Here is a 15,779-nt window from a genome sequence, read left to right as displayed (position 1 = left end):
TGAGAAGAGATGGTTGAGAGCTTGTTTGCTCAAGTGTGAAGCCTCTGTGGTGTATTACTTGAAAACGTGATTAATGAAAAAACTTGTGGTGTCTGCAGTTTCAGAAGAGAGACAGGGTTGGGGTGGACCTGCTTCAACATTTGCATTCATAGTGGAGTAACTCTGCTTCCTGCTTTTGCTGTGCATCTTGTCATCTTGCTTCTGGATCATACTCCTTTGGCCATTTTTCTGGGAGTGGTTTCTGTAGGCTGCTGTTTATGAGCAGGTGTTATTAAACAGTTTATTTAACAGGTTTGCTGATACGAATCTCAGTCTCATTGGTTACTCTGAACGTTTTTGTTGCTTCCTGTGAAGCTGACGCCCTGATGTTTCTTTGATTCATTGCTTGTTTCCTATCTCTTAAGTTCTGCTGAGCTGACTAATGCCCTTTTATTATTCCTCGCTAGCTGTCAAGAAGAAGCAAAATTATACCAGTGTACACGAGGCAGTGAAAGCTGGTGATGTAGAACACCTTGCATCAATGATAGAAGGTGGAGCCGGTATTAATGAGGTGGATTTAGTCCACAAGTTCACACCGCTGCACTGTGCTGCACACTCTGGAAGTCTGGAGGTAAAACATTACATGTGCAGGCACAGCAGGGTTTTTACAGGTTAATGTTTTCCTTCTTTGGGAGAGGCTAGACACAAAATTACTAGCATTGATCAAGATAAATCAATAATCTCTGCCTGTTTTTCTCATTAAATATATTCACCAAGAGCAAAAGTACAGGATTTTAGGTTTTCTTCTTGCCTTTCTGAAGCCCCAGGCAGTTTATATAGTCAACAGGAGGACTGAGCTGCTGTATTCAGCACAATGTTCACCTTCTTCTTGCAGCCTCTTTGTGCAATCTTTATAGCAATCTAACCTCAAAGCAACAAGGCCATGAATAACCATAGAAAAATTCATGTCCCAAAGGAAAGAATGTAAAGTTCTTGCTAAACTCAAGAGATAATAAGTGCAGTGCTGTTGCTGGAATGTACAGAAACTGTCAAGAAAATGCTGACCATCATGTTGTCAACCTAAACCCAGATTGCTTACCCACCATTTTCTGCCTCTATAAATTCTGCCATTTTTCATTGGACTCTCCTACTTTGCAGTCCGTGTATTAGACTATTGAATTATCTGTCATCCCTTTGTTGCTAAGCTCCTTCGTGGAAACAGCAGAGGAACCAGAGCTGTAGGCTGGCCTAAAAAAAGATAATGAATCATAATAATAGATAATAAAAAGTTTTAACTGGTCCCCTAGTTGGTTTTGGATAGTCCATAAAGCTTTCCATCTCAAGCAATAGTACCTGCTGGAAAAAGGTGAATAAGCAAAACTAAGCTGTGGAAGGATGAGAAAAGAGATGTGATTGTGTACAGCTTAGGAGCCTAATAAATTAAATGAGGCTTTAAATTTGGTTCATAGTATTTTTTTCCTGCCAGTAATTGTAGCTGGAATTCAAGTGAGCATGTTTGCATTGGTTTTTCCATTGCCATGCAAATACTCTCACAGATTGCATTTGAAATCTGGAAGAGTAAAATTAAGAAGCCGTACTGTAAAATCAGTGTGAGGACCTGAATTAGTAGGTTGTTTGCACTTTTTGTACCTTTGAGTGAAACTTGGAAAGTGTAACCTGTAACTTGTTAATGCTCAGGTATCTGGCTAAGGCCTGCTCCCCGGTGTGATGTTTCCATAATGAAGTATTCTGATGCTGTTCTGAAATGTAACAGCAACTGATAAATTGTAGTTAAAATCTGCCTTGGATACACTGTAAGAATAGTTAAATAAACCCCTTTGGTTTTGGTTGAGCAGTGCCTTCACTGGTTGCTCTGGCACGGGGCTGATACAACACACGTAACTGCCGGAGGCTGGACAGCAGCTCACCTTGCGGCTATCCGAGGTCAGGATGCTTGCATGCAGGTACGTATAAATATCCACTCTTGGGTGAATGTAAGGGCAGACCTTCAGTTTGGACAAGTTCGTTATGTAGATCAGCTGAGAGAGCTCCTAATGGGATGGGGATTATCTCATCCTGATGTCTTTACATCTGAAATCAAGTCACACCCGTTCCAACCAGTGCACTCGTTGGCGCTGTCTGTGCCAACAGATTTATTTTGTGTAGTGTCACTGCCTTGAGGTCAGCCCAGAGTTCTGCTGACCACCTCAAGTCATTCTGCTAGGCAGTGTTTGCTTTTCCAGCCTGTGAACTGAACTTCTCTTTGCATTTCTTTTAGGCTTTGTTAATAAACGGAGCAGACGCAGAAGCTCGAGATGACCGTGGGTGCACTCCGTCCCACTTAGCTGCAGCCCATGGGCAGTCTTACACCTTGCAGACCATCCTGCGGAGTGGAGCGGTGAGAGGCTTCTGCCTGCAGTTCCTTACTGCAGAGCCAAAATCTGGTTATCTTTTTTCCAAACAAAACTCTGCCTAGATTAAACAGATCTCGGACTGTAGATTAATTACTGTTGGTATGTTCTTGTTGATGAGTTTATTTTTAGGGTAAATTTCCTTTCTTTTTAATTGTAAGATACATTAGGGAAATGATCCAAAAATCTAGAGAGAATCAATAATGTGTGTAAACTTCATTCCACTGAGGATGTCATTAAGTGAAGATCAGGTGCTGTGGTGGTTGTGATTTTTTGCAGTTGTGCAAATTATCGTAAAGGAGACATAAAATAATAAAAATATCCATATTGAAGAGATAATGACCAATGCAGTGATAGAAGTATGTCTAAAAATGCACTTTTTGTATGCATATTACTTAAATAAAACCAAGAACCTGTGAAAAGTACCTATCTTGGAATGGGAACTGCACACGTGGCATGACCTTTGAAAAAAGCCATTTGATTTGATTTCAGTAATTTAACACCCTGAACAGCTGATTCCCATTTATGAAATTTGTCTTGTGTCTAAGATTCGCAAATGAATGAATTAACGTGCTGCTTTCATTTTAGAATGTGAATGTATCAGACAGGAATGACTGGAAGCCTGTTCATTATGCTGCCTTTCATGGTCGCTTGGGGTGTTTGCAGCTCCTTGTTAGATGGGGAGCGTGGATAGATGATGTGGATAACAATGGAAACCTTCCAGGTAGATCAGGATAAATCATACTTTTCTCTGACAGTTTGGTTTACAGTTGTTGTGTGATGTAACTAGCAAATTGGAAATAATGCACACCAGTAGCATTTGCTGTTGGATTCCACGCAATCAACGTGGTTATTCCATTTTTATAATGACGGGGGAAGTTATAAAATCCAGAATTTATAAAATCCAAAGTATTTATCTGTCGGTGTCAGTATCCTGTTCACATCCTGCTGCTGGTGGCAAGGATCAGAGCTCATGGGTGTTGGAAGAGGGAGCAGTGAGCCTGAGAGTGCAGTGTAGGTGGGCAGCGACTCATACGCGTGTGGTGGCCCGCATGTGCCATGGAGGTCACGGGGGAGAAGGGTAGGTTGGAGCAGGAGGCAGTTTCAGCTGCTCTATGCTCCTTTTTGAATTTGTGCTAGTATTTAATGGCTCTGCCAGCGTGATCAGGTTCTGGCATATTCACATGCAGGTTTTTGTATCCCACTGTTTCTTAACTGATTTGACAAAACCAGTGTATCTCATTTACTTGTGATTTCTTCATCTTGATTTCTGGGATAGTGGTGTTCTGTATTATCTGTGATCTGTACTCTTAATAATCATGAGTGAGGTCACTTTAGCATAAAAAATGGGCAGTGTTTATTCCTTGCTCTTCATAGTTTCTCCAGTACCCCTCTGCCTACCATGCCACTGCCTCCATATCCTCTGTAAGTCGAATGGTATTGTTTATAGCCCGTGTTCTCGCTGCAGCCTTTCCCTTGTAGCGCTTTCCTTCTTGTGGTTTGTCACATTATTTGTTCCAAATAGCATATATTTTTTCTCTATAACTGCTAGTAAAAGATTAACAGAGTGGTGTGATATACAGACCAGCTTTTCCTCGGCTTCTGAAACAGCAAAGTGAACTTAAATCTTCTTTGCATATTTTAGCTTCAAGATTAGCTGGATAGTGCTATAATTTTTCCTAACAGTATCTTGAAACAAATTTAGTAAGGTTATGATGTCACACACCTGAAACTTGGCTGCACCTTTTGCATGTGTGTTACAGCAGAGGTTTTAATTACCTGTAGCATGCTAATTTTTGGGAAGAACTATGGCTCACTCAGTGTACAGAATGGCCTGTGCTCATTAATTCAACATTTTCTTTTCTCTCTGTATTTGGTTTTTGGCCATATCCATGTTTCATTTATTGCTCACTCGTTAAACCTGTTCTAAATCTAACATTAATTTAATCATGGTGCAACATCTGATTTTTTTCCCAGACTGTTTTATCACTCACCCCTTTGAGAAGAGCAGATAGCGTTAGCCTGATTTTATGAAAGGCGAGATGAAACACAGAACCAACACCAACTACTCACTGCCTATTTGTGATGCCTGAGATGGGGTCTTCCAAGTTCTCAGCATTAAGCTGCATATTTTGCGTTAACAACACAGTACCCTTTGCCTTTAGTCTCAACTGCAAGTGCTCAGCGTGCCCGAGGCTCATACAGCACAGTTATATGCTGGGCACTAGCTGCTAAGAAACACGCAGGTTAAAAGCCACCTATGAAAGGATCCTTTTTGTGTCTTCCAGAGCATCCCACTGAAACTGTGCAAGAAGACATGGACAGAATACAGTTCTTGAACCTATTTTCCCCTTGCCATCTTTGCAGAAAACACTGAGCTTTTCTGACCTTGCTGCACAGGGCAAACATCCGATTAAAAAAATAGTTTCATAGAATCATGGAATGGTTAGGGTTGGAAGGGACCTTAAAGATCATCTAGTTCCAACCCAGAAGGCAAAGTGTCCTGCAATCAGCTGTGCCAGGGCATCTTCTTTGCTGATTCTGTCCTTGACTCTTACCTCCTGTGCATAGAGCTGAACTCTGTCCTGGATAGGAGCTGAGCATCCCCTATCTAGCAGAGGCTGCTCCCCCTTGTGCCGTGTTGGATGGCTCAAGTGCTGGTAGAGAAGTGTGCTGGGTTCGGTCAGGAAAGAGTTAACTCTCTTTATCATGGCAAGATCTAGCTAGCTTACCCTGTTTCACCTTTCTATAGCTCATCTGGCAGCAATGGAAGGACACTTGCACTGCTTTAAGTTCTTGGTCAGTAAAATGGCCAGTGTCATGCATGCACTGAAAGCCAGGAATGACCATGGAGAGACTCCAAGGGACTTGGCTAAACGGTTCTATAAAGATAACATTCTGCAATATATTGACAGTGTGGAAAAAGACGAGGAGCATCCAGAGACACAGGAAGGTGAGTATGGATCAAGATACTGTTAAAATAGGCATTGCAATGCTATAGAAATGCTTGATTCTTAAAGCCTGCATGGGCAGAATGATAACATTTAAATTACCAGTATAAGGAAGAGTTGTTCCTTTCATTGCTTACTACACATACTGATAGCTGAGACTTAGATATTTGATGTGATAAGTGTCTTGGGTTTACCCATTATTGAAATAAAACACATCACACGATGTTGCACAACAAATACCAAACTATCCATGTTCTTAGACTCCAGTAGACAGCCAGACAAACTGTCTAATTCTCACGGGTTTTCAGATTTGCCTGCTCAGAATCCCTCACATGCATTGAATAGGAACTTAGCCAGGACATATCCCACTGAAACTAAGGTGACTTGCTAACCAACAGTACTACTGCAGTCAGAATGGCAAGGTCTGTAAGGAGGGCCTTTGGCAGAGCAAGGGTATGAGAACTGCACCTTCACCTCTCTACTTTCTCCAGGCACTTACTGTCCTTATATGTATAATGACAAAAGACTAGCAGATATATATATATAAAGTACTCCATGCCTATTAAAAACCATAGAAAAATCAAATTCTCTATATGGGTAGTTTTTAAGTAAGAAGTAAAATGGTTTATGTATTTGGTTAGACTATGAAATTCAAAATAGGCAAATGATTCCAGTTACCACCAGCAATACAACATTAACTGTAAAACAAATGTATACTTGTTATTTCAGGTTTATGAAATTAATCTCTCTGTGTCAGATGCCTGTAGTCATAACCAAGACATGTTTAATCAAGTCGACGATGAGCAGTGCTAGTTATGCAACTGTATTTTAACTGACTTAGTATTTAAGGATGCATTAACCTAATGGGTTTAAATTGAAAGCGGGGAGGTTTAGATTGGATATCAGGAAGAAGTTCTTCACGGAAAGGGTGGTGAGGCACTGGAACAGGTTGCCCAGAGAAGCTGTGGATGCCCCATCCCTGGAAGTGCTCAAGGCCAGGCTGGATGAGGCTTGGAGCAACCTGGTCTAGTGGAAGGTGTCCCTGCCCATGGCAGGGGGGTTGGAACTGGATGGTCTTTAAGGTCCCTTCCAACCCAAACCAGTCTGTGATTCTATGAACCTGGCTAACTCCAGCTATGAAGTGCCCATGCGTAAGTTGCTATGAGAGAGGCAAGCAGTGAGACACCAATATGAGTATGTTTAGTGGAATTATTGGTGGTTGTTTGGAAACATGTGCATTTAATTTTCAGTTCTAGCTTTCCCAGCCCATGGCGCTGCTTTCAAAGGGGATTTGTTAGTGCTTAGAAGATTAGTGCGAAGTGGAGTAATCAATATTAATGAGCGGGATGATAAGGGATGCACTCTCATGCACAAAGGTCAGTAATTATGATCTGTGTTTCAGCTTGTTACTGTTTGTTGCTGACTTGTTTACTTAGTTTTTCAAGGGGCTGCTCATCAGATAAGCTTCATAAAAAACAGCATCTCATTTCCTGAGGGCTTGAAAGGGCAACCCTGAAAAACATTTTGTGATGTGTGTGTGCGTAGGTATCTCTAGAAACAAAATAACTGAGCTGAATTCAAAACAAGAGAGTTTATATTAAAGAGAAAACAGCACCTAAAACTGAAAACTAAATAGCTTTTTTTATCTGACAGGATGTGACTTTTAGAAACAGTGGCTAGCTAGGTGTAAGGATGATCTGTACTGCAGCCTGAGCTTTATTTACTGAACGTATCAGCACTGTGGAGTTGTACTGTAAAAACCACAACGAAGTCCTTTGGTAGTATGCTGTGAAGGAAGGTCCCTAACACCGGGATGTGCTAGCGTTGCAGAAAAATAGTCCTGTTGTCTTTGAGGGTTTCATAGTAACGTCTGAAAGAACAGGGGAGGAAGGAAGAGGGAGGACTTCTTGTAACAGGCTTTTAACCCTGTTTCCCACTTTTCTTTTTGAATAGATATAATTGGTAGGATTAAAAAAACTCTGTAATTAAAGATCTCATTATGAAAATTGACATGTATTGATTTTAAAGTGGTTTTTACATTCTTTCCCACCCTCTTTTCTTGGAATGGTGCTAACCTACAATTGTTTCATCTTCAGTCTTTACGTGCAATGTTGGTGTTATGGGGAAATACTGTGTCAGACTGTAATTTCATTTCCTTATCTCAGTAAGAAAAGAAATACGGCAAACATCCAAAGGAGGTGCTGTCAAGAAATGGATTTATTCTTCCTTGAGAAAAACAGCTTACAGGCTTCAGCTAGACATGCCAAATACCATCTTCTGTATGTGAGACATCATTTCTGGCACCACGTGGTACGAACAGTAGCCGTGCCAGATCTCGCAACTAGGCAGAGCTGTTGTGTTAAGCTGCAGCTGAGAAGTGTTGCCTTTAGTGTCTGGCCCAAGAAATTATGTGCCTATAGCTCCAGCACAAAGCCCTGGCTTCTCTCGTCTCCATGAGACAGCACCACACACCAGACTGGGGCAACCAGCTGTGTCTGACGTACGGGAGCCCGGATTGGAGAGAGGTGACACTGCTTTGCTGCAAATCTATGACATAAGGCCTTACTGCAAGAGAGCATGAGGCAGCATGATTTGTGTCTTGTGGTCAGCGCATGAAACCTGGCAAGTTTAGTTTAACTTATGTCCAGGAAGAGTTGCCAGTAAATTTCTGGTACTAGAAAAGGGCTCAGAACCACATTACATGATCTTCCCCAAAACCTGAGCATCTTGAATACAGGCTTCTGTTGAAAGAGTGTCTCCCCTGTGTTGTGTTAGTGAACCCAACCTCTGGCATGTCAAATAACGACAGGGGTGAGATGCTTTAGGTTTGAAACACTTCAGTTGTGTCTGACTGACTTGTGTGCACCTTCCTTCCCTTAGCTGCCGGACAGGGGCATATCCATTGCTTACAGTGGTTGATTGAGACAGGAGCTGACTGTGACATTACGAATGATGCTGGAGAGACTCCAAAGGATGTAGCCAAGAGGTAGCAGTACAGATCCTGTAGCTCTGTCATTTATTTACTTACTGTGCATGTATGCATAACATGTCAGCTTTGTTGGAATTAATTCTGGTTTTCAGTGATGGAGCAAGAACAGATCAGGCCCATGAATTCCAGCTCTAAGTGATAAGCAGAGCTGTATTGAAGCTGTAAAAGGTTTTAATTTTCACTTAATTCAATTTTTTTTAAGCAAAGTCAGTCATACATAAAAGATGAAAACTAGCAGATCTGCAAAAGGAAAGTTGTGAGCCAGTGTGCTCCAGCTTTATGAACTAAATGAGAACTAGAGAAGGCCAGCTGATTTTTGCATTAATAAAAATAATAGTTTGTGATGAGATTCAATTAAGAAAACCTGCAGAGGAAAAGATACCTCTGACGTGGGAGTCACTGTCATAAGATTTCATTGTGGCAGAGCTCATGCCATCAGAATACTACAAAAAGCAGTTTAGCTGCTCACAGTTTGTGTATGAGTGCTTCCTGAAACCCCTTCTGAAAAATGGAAACACGAAGAATTTAAGAGAGTTTCTCTCACATGCAGGGAGTATGGCTGCATTTTTTCCCGATGAGGGGGTTATTTCAGTGTAGGTTAACTGTTCTCTGTGCAGATTTGCCCATTTGGAAGCTGTGGAACTTCTGACACAAAGAACTGGAGACAGTAACTCTAGTGATGAAGAACTAGATGCAAACAACGTAAAGTTTTTTGAAAGACATGGTGTGGAAGGGAGTACAGATAGCAAAGAAGATTTAAGCCTGGATAAAGCAGAGAAAAGGAATGCACGCAGTAAGCACTGTCTTTCCATCACTCCTTATATGATGAAAAAGTTGGTCTCAAGACATTATAGTCCTCTTTGCATGATTTCTGCCAACTGCTGTGACTTTTTTGTTGTAAGATGAGATAGTTGACAGGTTATCTGTACCACTCAGCATTCAAACAAATGGTGGAAAATTAGAAAGCATAGCTGAGTGCAATCAGAACATGCTGTTTTAATCCATATTGGTGAAACCTTACTGGTTTGCCATTTGGTTTTGAGATCCGTCTGCTGTGTGGGTGTCAGGTGTAGCTCAGTATTTGCTGGGCAGTGTGATTTCTGCTCCATGTCTGCAAGACTGTTTTCCAGACTACTGTATTCCAGCATGACTGTCTTCTCCATGTGCTCTACCTGCCTGTCTTACAGTAAGGGCCTATCGCAAGATTCAAGAACTTCAGCAACTTCTAGAAATTGCCTACAGCAACTACAGGCAGCTGGGAGGAATAACTGAAGAGGAGAAGAAGATGAAAAAAGAAGAAAGGGAATTTGAGAAGTAAGGTTACCTTGCTCTGAAAATGTTTCACTCTGTGAGGCCCATTTTAAAGCCTTCTTTAAGTCTAACTTACACTCAAGTTGTGTTAGCCATTCTGTCCTTTCCACTTAACAATTTTAGCCAGGCCAAAAAGAAAGGGACTTCAGCAATTTGTCTGACCATTTCTAGACTTCTACCAACAGGATCAACCCCACAGCATGACACAAGTATTTCATGGGTTCATACTTCTTGTGCAAGATTATCTGTTTGGTCTTCAGGTTTTCCTGCAGCATATATGCAGTAGGTCTGATAAGTCCCAGCTGTTCTGTTTGCATTCAGGATGCCAAATGATTCTATGTGGAAGGTGTCCCTGCCCGTGGCAGGGGGGTTGGAACTGGATGATCTTTAAGGTCCCTTCCAACCCAAACTGTTCTGTGATTCTATGAAATACATGTGTGCACTTTAATAAATCTGAATGAAGGCATTAGTCTTAGCATGGCTTGGATCAAAGTGCATCTACAGCAGAAATTATTCAATGACCTGCTACATTTCAGTGTCAAGAGCAATATATTTCTATGCTCAAGAAAGCATGAGCTCATACCCAGACCACAGAAAAAAGAAATCTCAGCAAACCTGCCCTTGCATGTGAAGCACTTTTCATGTCTGTCTAATTCTCAGGGTCTCCATTAAGTGAAAGGGCTCTGTTAGACTGGCCAGGTGGTTTGACGGACAGAGTGTCTTAAGCTTCAAAGAAAAGCCCTTCTGTCTGTCAGAGATTTAGAGCTTAAACAATAATGCAGCATCCAAAGACAGCCCTGTCTCCACCACTGCCTGTCAACGATTTGGCTACTCCCTGTTCTCAGTTTCTCTAGATAACCATGTCATTATGTGTTTGAGCTCTCACCCAAACCACTGTTTTTATTTCATCGCTGGGAGGAGACTATCCGGAGGCCTTGCATGCCATCAAGAAGACCACAAATTTACCAGTCTGTGTAGATCTGGAGCAGGTAGTAGCTGTCACAGATTAGAATTATTTGTTTTACAAACGTGTATGAGCCAAGAAGCTGAGCTCAGGATTTCTTTTGGTTCCAGATCACCCTTTAACTCAGCCCAGGCTGCAAGTCCATCTTTCTTAACTTGATATGTCTGCAATGTAAGGATCTGCATCTGAGTTAGTTACCTTGAGCGCCTTTTTAGACTTCTTGGAGAGATGTAGGTGCTTTCAGGGCATAATTAGACATGTACTTCAGGATGGGTTTCATCTCTTGTAGGAGTGTCTCTTCTGGCTTCAGAGGAGGAGGATGACCAGCTCAGGTGTTGATGCCTACGTTGGAAAGCAATCTGTTTGTGACGATGGAAAAGTCACTGTTTACTAATGGCAGCAGCTAGAGTTACAGCAGCTACTTCAAAGCAAGCAGTGGCTGTTAGAGGGCTGTGATAAGGCTCTTCTAAAGGGATTTTGCTTTCTGTGGCATATGTGGCTAAACTAGAAAAACTGTGCGGATCTCTTGAAGGGTCTCTCATCTCTGAGAGCATCCCTAGCTGCACACTGGCCTTTTGCACTGGAAGTACCGCTTCTCAGCATACCTACCTATCCTTCTTAGGGTACCTACCTGTGGATAAACTCCAGGATACTTGTATCATATGCCAGAAAACCTCATTATTTAAAAATATTTAATGACAACACCATTTTGCTAAATGAAAAGCAGGGGTTGCCACTTGGGAAAGCTGCTGTAGCAAGCAGATGCCTGCTTTTGTCCATGTTTTCTTCCTCTGAGGCCTCTTGTGAACCACTGTGCCGTGCTTTGACCATGCTGCATTGCAAGGAAAAAATCGCTCCCATGTGCGTGCCACAGCTGTAGAGCTGTGGCTCATTGATCTGGGGTGTGCAAGAAGTCAGCCTGTACCCCCCCCAGCTCTGTTTTCCTGGCGTAAGCACAGGCTGCTCTTACAGTGTCAGTAAGGCTGACACAGCCCCGTAGCTCTGGGCTGAGTGAGTCAGGCGTATAGATGCGGTAGCTCTTGCTGAGAGCTTTCCTGCCGTGCTGTTTGAATCCACAGGGCAGACACCTCCCTTTCACCAGTTTTCCAGCTTTATAGCTATGCTAATTCATCCCGATACAGAGGAGAGCCGGCTCAACTCCAGATGACTCAGTTGCTGAGGTCAATTGCTGTTATAATAAGAATATCTGTGAGTTATGTCTCAGCTAGCTGCTTCCAGGAATCTCAGTTAATTTAGAAGCCGTTGTAGGTGTGACCGATGAGATCTTGTGCAACTGTCAGCCTTCAGTTTCCCTTTAGTAAGTGTCATGCAGGCTGTCACTTGAGTATGCCTCATCTGTGGCTCAGCCAATCAGTAGGAAGGATGTAGAGGTACCAGAGGTAAATGAAAAAGCTGCCACTGATCCATCCAGAATCCCACTTTAACGCTTTTTCTCTGTTCCATACTAACCTCTGCTTCTGGGGCGCTTCTCCCTCTCCCACAGCTGGAGTAGACCTGGGTTAACAGCCTACCGACCCTAGTGTCTGGCTCAGTGTGGGGAGGTGTCTCCACCTCGTGGTCAGACTGCGCTGAGCGAGCTGACGGGAGGAAGGAATAACGGCAGTTTAGGGCCAGGAGTACCTTGTAGCTCACCCCAGCCCAGCCGGTGTGAGGAGTGCGGCACTGCTTTCTGTGACTAACCTGCTCTTTAGCAAAGCCATGCGGAATGGCCAGGGCAGGTTTGGATATGCTTCATGCTCTGCTTGTCCCCTTTGCTTTTGGCAGGGCTGTGAGGGAACTGGAGGACCAGCTGGAATACGAACGAGTCAGGCGGGAGAAGCTGGAGAGCCAGCTGGATGAGTACCGTGCTGAAATAAGACACCTTAGAGACAACCTGGAGAAAACCTGTGTCCCCCCTGATCCCCCCAAGGTGAGTGCCACACGAACTCCCGCAGTGCATGGGACAGAGTCTACCGCCCATTGCTTCTGTGTGTTTGTTCTCGCTGAGTGCTAGGAAATGCTGGAGTAAACGTGCTAACGGCTTTAGCCTGGGACACTGAAGTGAGCAGCAGCATTTGTCACATCCTGACAGTGTCTCTATTGTGAAAGGGTATCGGTTTCTCTTTGTACCTGGCAGAGAAGCACCGATATTCTTCATCTTCGTATTAACAAAAGGGAGTGGACCAATCCCTGGGTACTCCCACGCTGCATATGCAGTGTCCAGAGCAGGCCACGAAGATGCTCAGAGGGCTGGAGCACCTCTGCTATGGGGACAGGCTGAGAGAGTTGGGCTTGTTCAGCCTGGAGAAGAGAAGGCTCCAGGGAGACCTTATTGCAGCCTTCCAGTACCTGAAGGGGACAGGAAGAAAGTTGGCAGGAACTTTTTACAAGGGCCTGTAGTGACAGGACAAGGGGTAATGGGTTTAAATTGAAGGTGGAGAGGATTAGATTAGGTATCAGGAAGAAATTCTTCCCGGAGAGGGTGGTGAGGCACTGGGACAGGTTGCCCAGAGATGATGTGGATGCCCCATCCCTGGAAGTGTTCAAGGCCAGGCTGGATGAGGCTTTGAGCAACCTGGTCTAGTGGAAGGTGTCCCTGCCCATGGCAGGGGGGTTGGAACTAGATGGTCTTTATGGTCCTTGCCAACCCAAACCATTCTATGACTGTGTCAAGCCATGCCCCAGGCCTATGCTGTGCCCTCAGCTTCAGGCTGAACACCATGTGCTGTGGTTACTCAAAGCCGTAGGAATTTAGACCCTGTCTTACGAGGTAGCAGGTTTAAGCGATTGCTATTTAATGGCTGTGGTGTTCTGTCACCACCTCAAGGGTTACCCAGCCTGCAGCTGTGCAGAGATCACAACTGTGGGTTTGTGGGATTCTGTAATCTTCAAGGACACAGAGGCTTTAACCCTCTCAACTTCTCTGCTTTATTACAGATTACCACAAATACCACAAAAGTCACCACCAGCAAGTATGCTACCACAAAATCACCACTGGCAAGTATACCTATGATTAATAAAGGAAATATAAGTATATATTTATCAAGATGTTATAAAATACTATTAATAATACAGTATCAGTCAGTAGTACAGTAGTAATCAATTGTACAGCAGCAATCAGTAGTATAGCAGTAACCAAGCAGGTACATACTATGACAGCAGGTACATACTATGACAGGTTATAGATATAATTTATCAAGACTATAACAGCCATTGTGCTTACTATTGATTACCTATAAGGATATGTAATACTGGTATAAAGTGAATTTGATTGATTTCAGAAGGGGCCAAACCATCCCAGAGGGGAGGACAAACCGATCCCGGAGAGGGACCCAACCATCCCCAAGAGAGGAGAGGACAAACTGAATCCCAGATGTGGGCTCCGTGGGGGACCAAGACAGTAATGGTCTCACTTCAAAGATGATGCATGTCAGAGTCTGGAGTCAGCCAGGCATCCCTGGGGAGAGTCCAAGATCTTGTAGAAAGTTTGTGCAGAGAATTCAGCTTGTGTAGGAAAGGAAAAAGTATGTGTGGCACAAGAAGTTCTCAGAGAGAGAGGCTCCATTTTGGATTAAAAACTAAGCCCTTTTTATGCTACAGAGACATAAGAGGGCAGGGGACATCACCACTGCAAGCACCCAATAAATACTGATGTTTCTATTTCTACTTCTATAGAATCACAGAATGGTTTGGGTTGGAAGAGACATTAGAGACCATCTAGTTCCAACCCCCTTGCCGTGGGCAGGGACACCCTCCACTAGATCAGGTTGCTCAAAGCCCCATCCAGCCTGTAACACCTGTTTTCACCTGTGACAGCCAGTAGATGATGATATTTTCATTCTTTCAGACCATTTTTTGTTTTTCCAGACTATTTTCCACCTTTTGAGACCATAAGTTGCCTTTACAGTCCCTTGGTTTTGCGTTTATTGGTGGGACCTCAGGATGCCTCTGGTTTTTAGGAAGCACAGCTGGACTTCAGAGAGGCTAGCTGCATTTTTCAAGGATGTTTCTGGCTCCCAGTCTCACAGTTCCCAGTCTCGCAGTTCCCAGCCTGGCAGACATTTTCCCTGTCAGCATTTTTCAGCAGGCAAGTTCTTCTGTTCAGTTATTTTCCCCTTCTATCTGGGCTGCCTTCCTGGCTGCTCACACCAGGTATCAACCCCTTACCCCCAGCTGGCATGGTTTGTAGCAGCCACAGCACGTGGGGTAGGGTGTTTCTTTTGCTTCACGACGAGTTTGTTTTCCTCCCCTTTACACCAGCCTGGGAACTGAGTTGGAGAAGTGTAGCACAGAACTGTAGTGCTGTGTGCCGTGGATGATTTTGGTGAGCGTTCTCGTGTGTCATCTGCTATCGCCTTAGCCATCAAGCCTGCTGGCAGCAAAGATGCAGACAGGAACTATCCATTGGCTTAACAGGCAAAGACAAAAAACCTGTAGCTTGTTTTAAAATCACATCTTGAGGACAGATCAGCAGTTCACAGCTGATTCTGGGGACAGAAGAGCAGCCATTTTGCTGATGTGACAGTAACAATCCCGTTTTTCAGGTCTTTGCCACCCACTCAATCTGCAGCCACCTAAACTCCTCCTGCTATGGGTTGTGGGACCTGGTGTACGGTAACTGCTGGTTCTTCCAGAGGTACAGCCAGAACCAAAGGCTCATGGCCCTGGGCTGTTCATTGCTGTTTGTGGAGCTTTGCTTGACCTTGACCATTGCACTGCTGTGACTGGAACTGTTGGTAGGATCCTGCTACAACCAGGTGAGGACTCTAGTCACTGACAATGTGGGTGACTTGGATTTAGCTCCTTCCTCTGCTGAGAGGAGCTCAGAAGACCCATCTCGGGATGCTCCAACCAGCACAATGTCTGTTCTTCTGAGATGGAGCTATATTCACTTCCTGCTCACAGCTGTGCAGCGTGACCACTGTAATCCAATATTCACTGGTCCAGAGGGAGCAAGGGAGAGAAAATACCTTTGTAAGCAGATTATCAGGGCAGTCATGCAGGAGGGGGGAGCTGGTACGTGCTTCACGTGAAACATTTACATGTTTCTTGGAGGCAGAATTGGTTTGCTGGCTATCAGGGGTAATGTTACTGCCTTCTTCACCCAGGTGTGGATGAGGCCTGGGTGCTTGGAGCATCCCTACTAGATAACAGTCCTTTTCTGAGCGTGATGG

General features: G+C 43.8%; 1 protein-coding gene across 1 annotated transcript in view; it reads left to right on the top strand.

Annotated features, from left to right (window-relative positions):
• Nucleotides 1–446: 446 nt before the first annotated feature.
• ANKRD42 (ankyrin repeat domain 42) overlaps nucleotides 447–15,779 on the top strand; it is a gene marked incomplete at its 5' end in the record, with an annotated part of 16,662 nt that continues 1,329 nt past the window's right edge. Inside the window, 10 exons of the mRNA XM_010159131.1 lie at nucleotides 447–610; nucleotides 1,836–1,943; nucleotides 2,258–2,377; nucleotides 2,979–3,114; nucleotides 5,143–5,343; nucleotides 6,592–6,717; nucleotides 8,222–8,327; nucleotides 8,948–9,123; nucleotides 9,518–9,644; nucleotides 12,391–12,535. Of these exons, the coding sequence (XP_010157433.1) occupies nucleotides 447–610; nucleotides 1,836–1,943; nucleotides 2,258–2,377; nucleotides 2,979–3,114; nucleotides 5,143–5,343; nucleotides 6,592–6,717; nucleotides 8,222–8,327; nucleotides 8,948–9,123; nucleotides 9,518–9,644; nucleotides 12,391–12,535 (1,409 nt within the window). The remainder of the gene's footprint in view (nucleotides 611–1,835; nucleotides 1,944–2,257; nucleotides 2,378–2,978; nucleotides 3,115–5,142; nucleotides 5,344–6,591; nucleotides 6,718–8,221; nucleotides 8,328–8,947; nucleotides 9,124–9,517; nucleotides 9,645–12,390; nucleotides 12,536–15,779) is intronic.

The sequence above is a fragment of the Eurypyga helias genome, unplaced genomic scaffold (assembly GCF_000690775.1).
Source record: "Eurypyga helias isolate BGI_N326 unplaced genomic scaffold, ASM69077v1 scaffold1779, whole genome shotgun sequence".
Taxonomy (NCBI): Eukaryota; Metazoa; Chordata; class Aves; order Eurypygiformes; family Eurypygidae; genus Eurypyga; species Eurypyga helias.
Note: the sequence above shows the minus strand (reverse complement) of the source record. Positions and strands in the feature narration are given on the sequence as shown.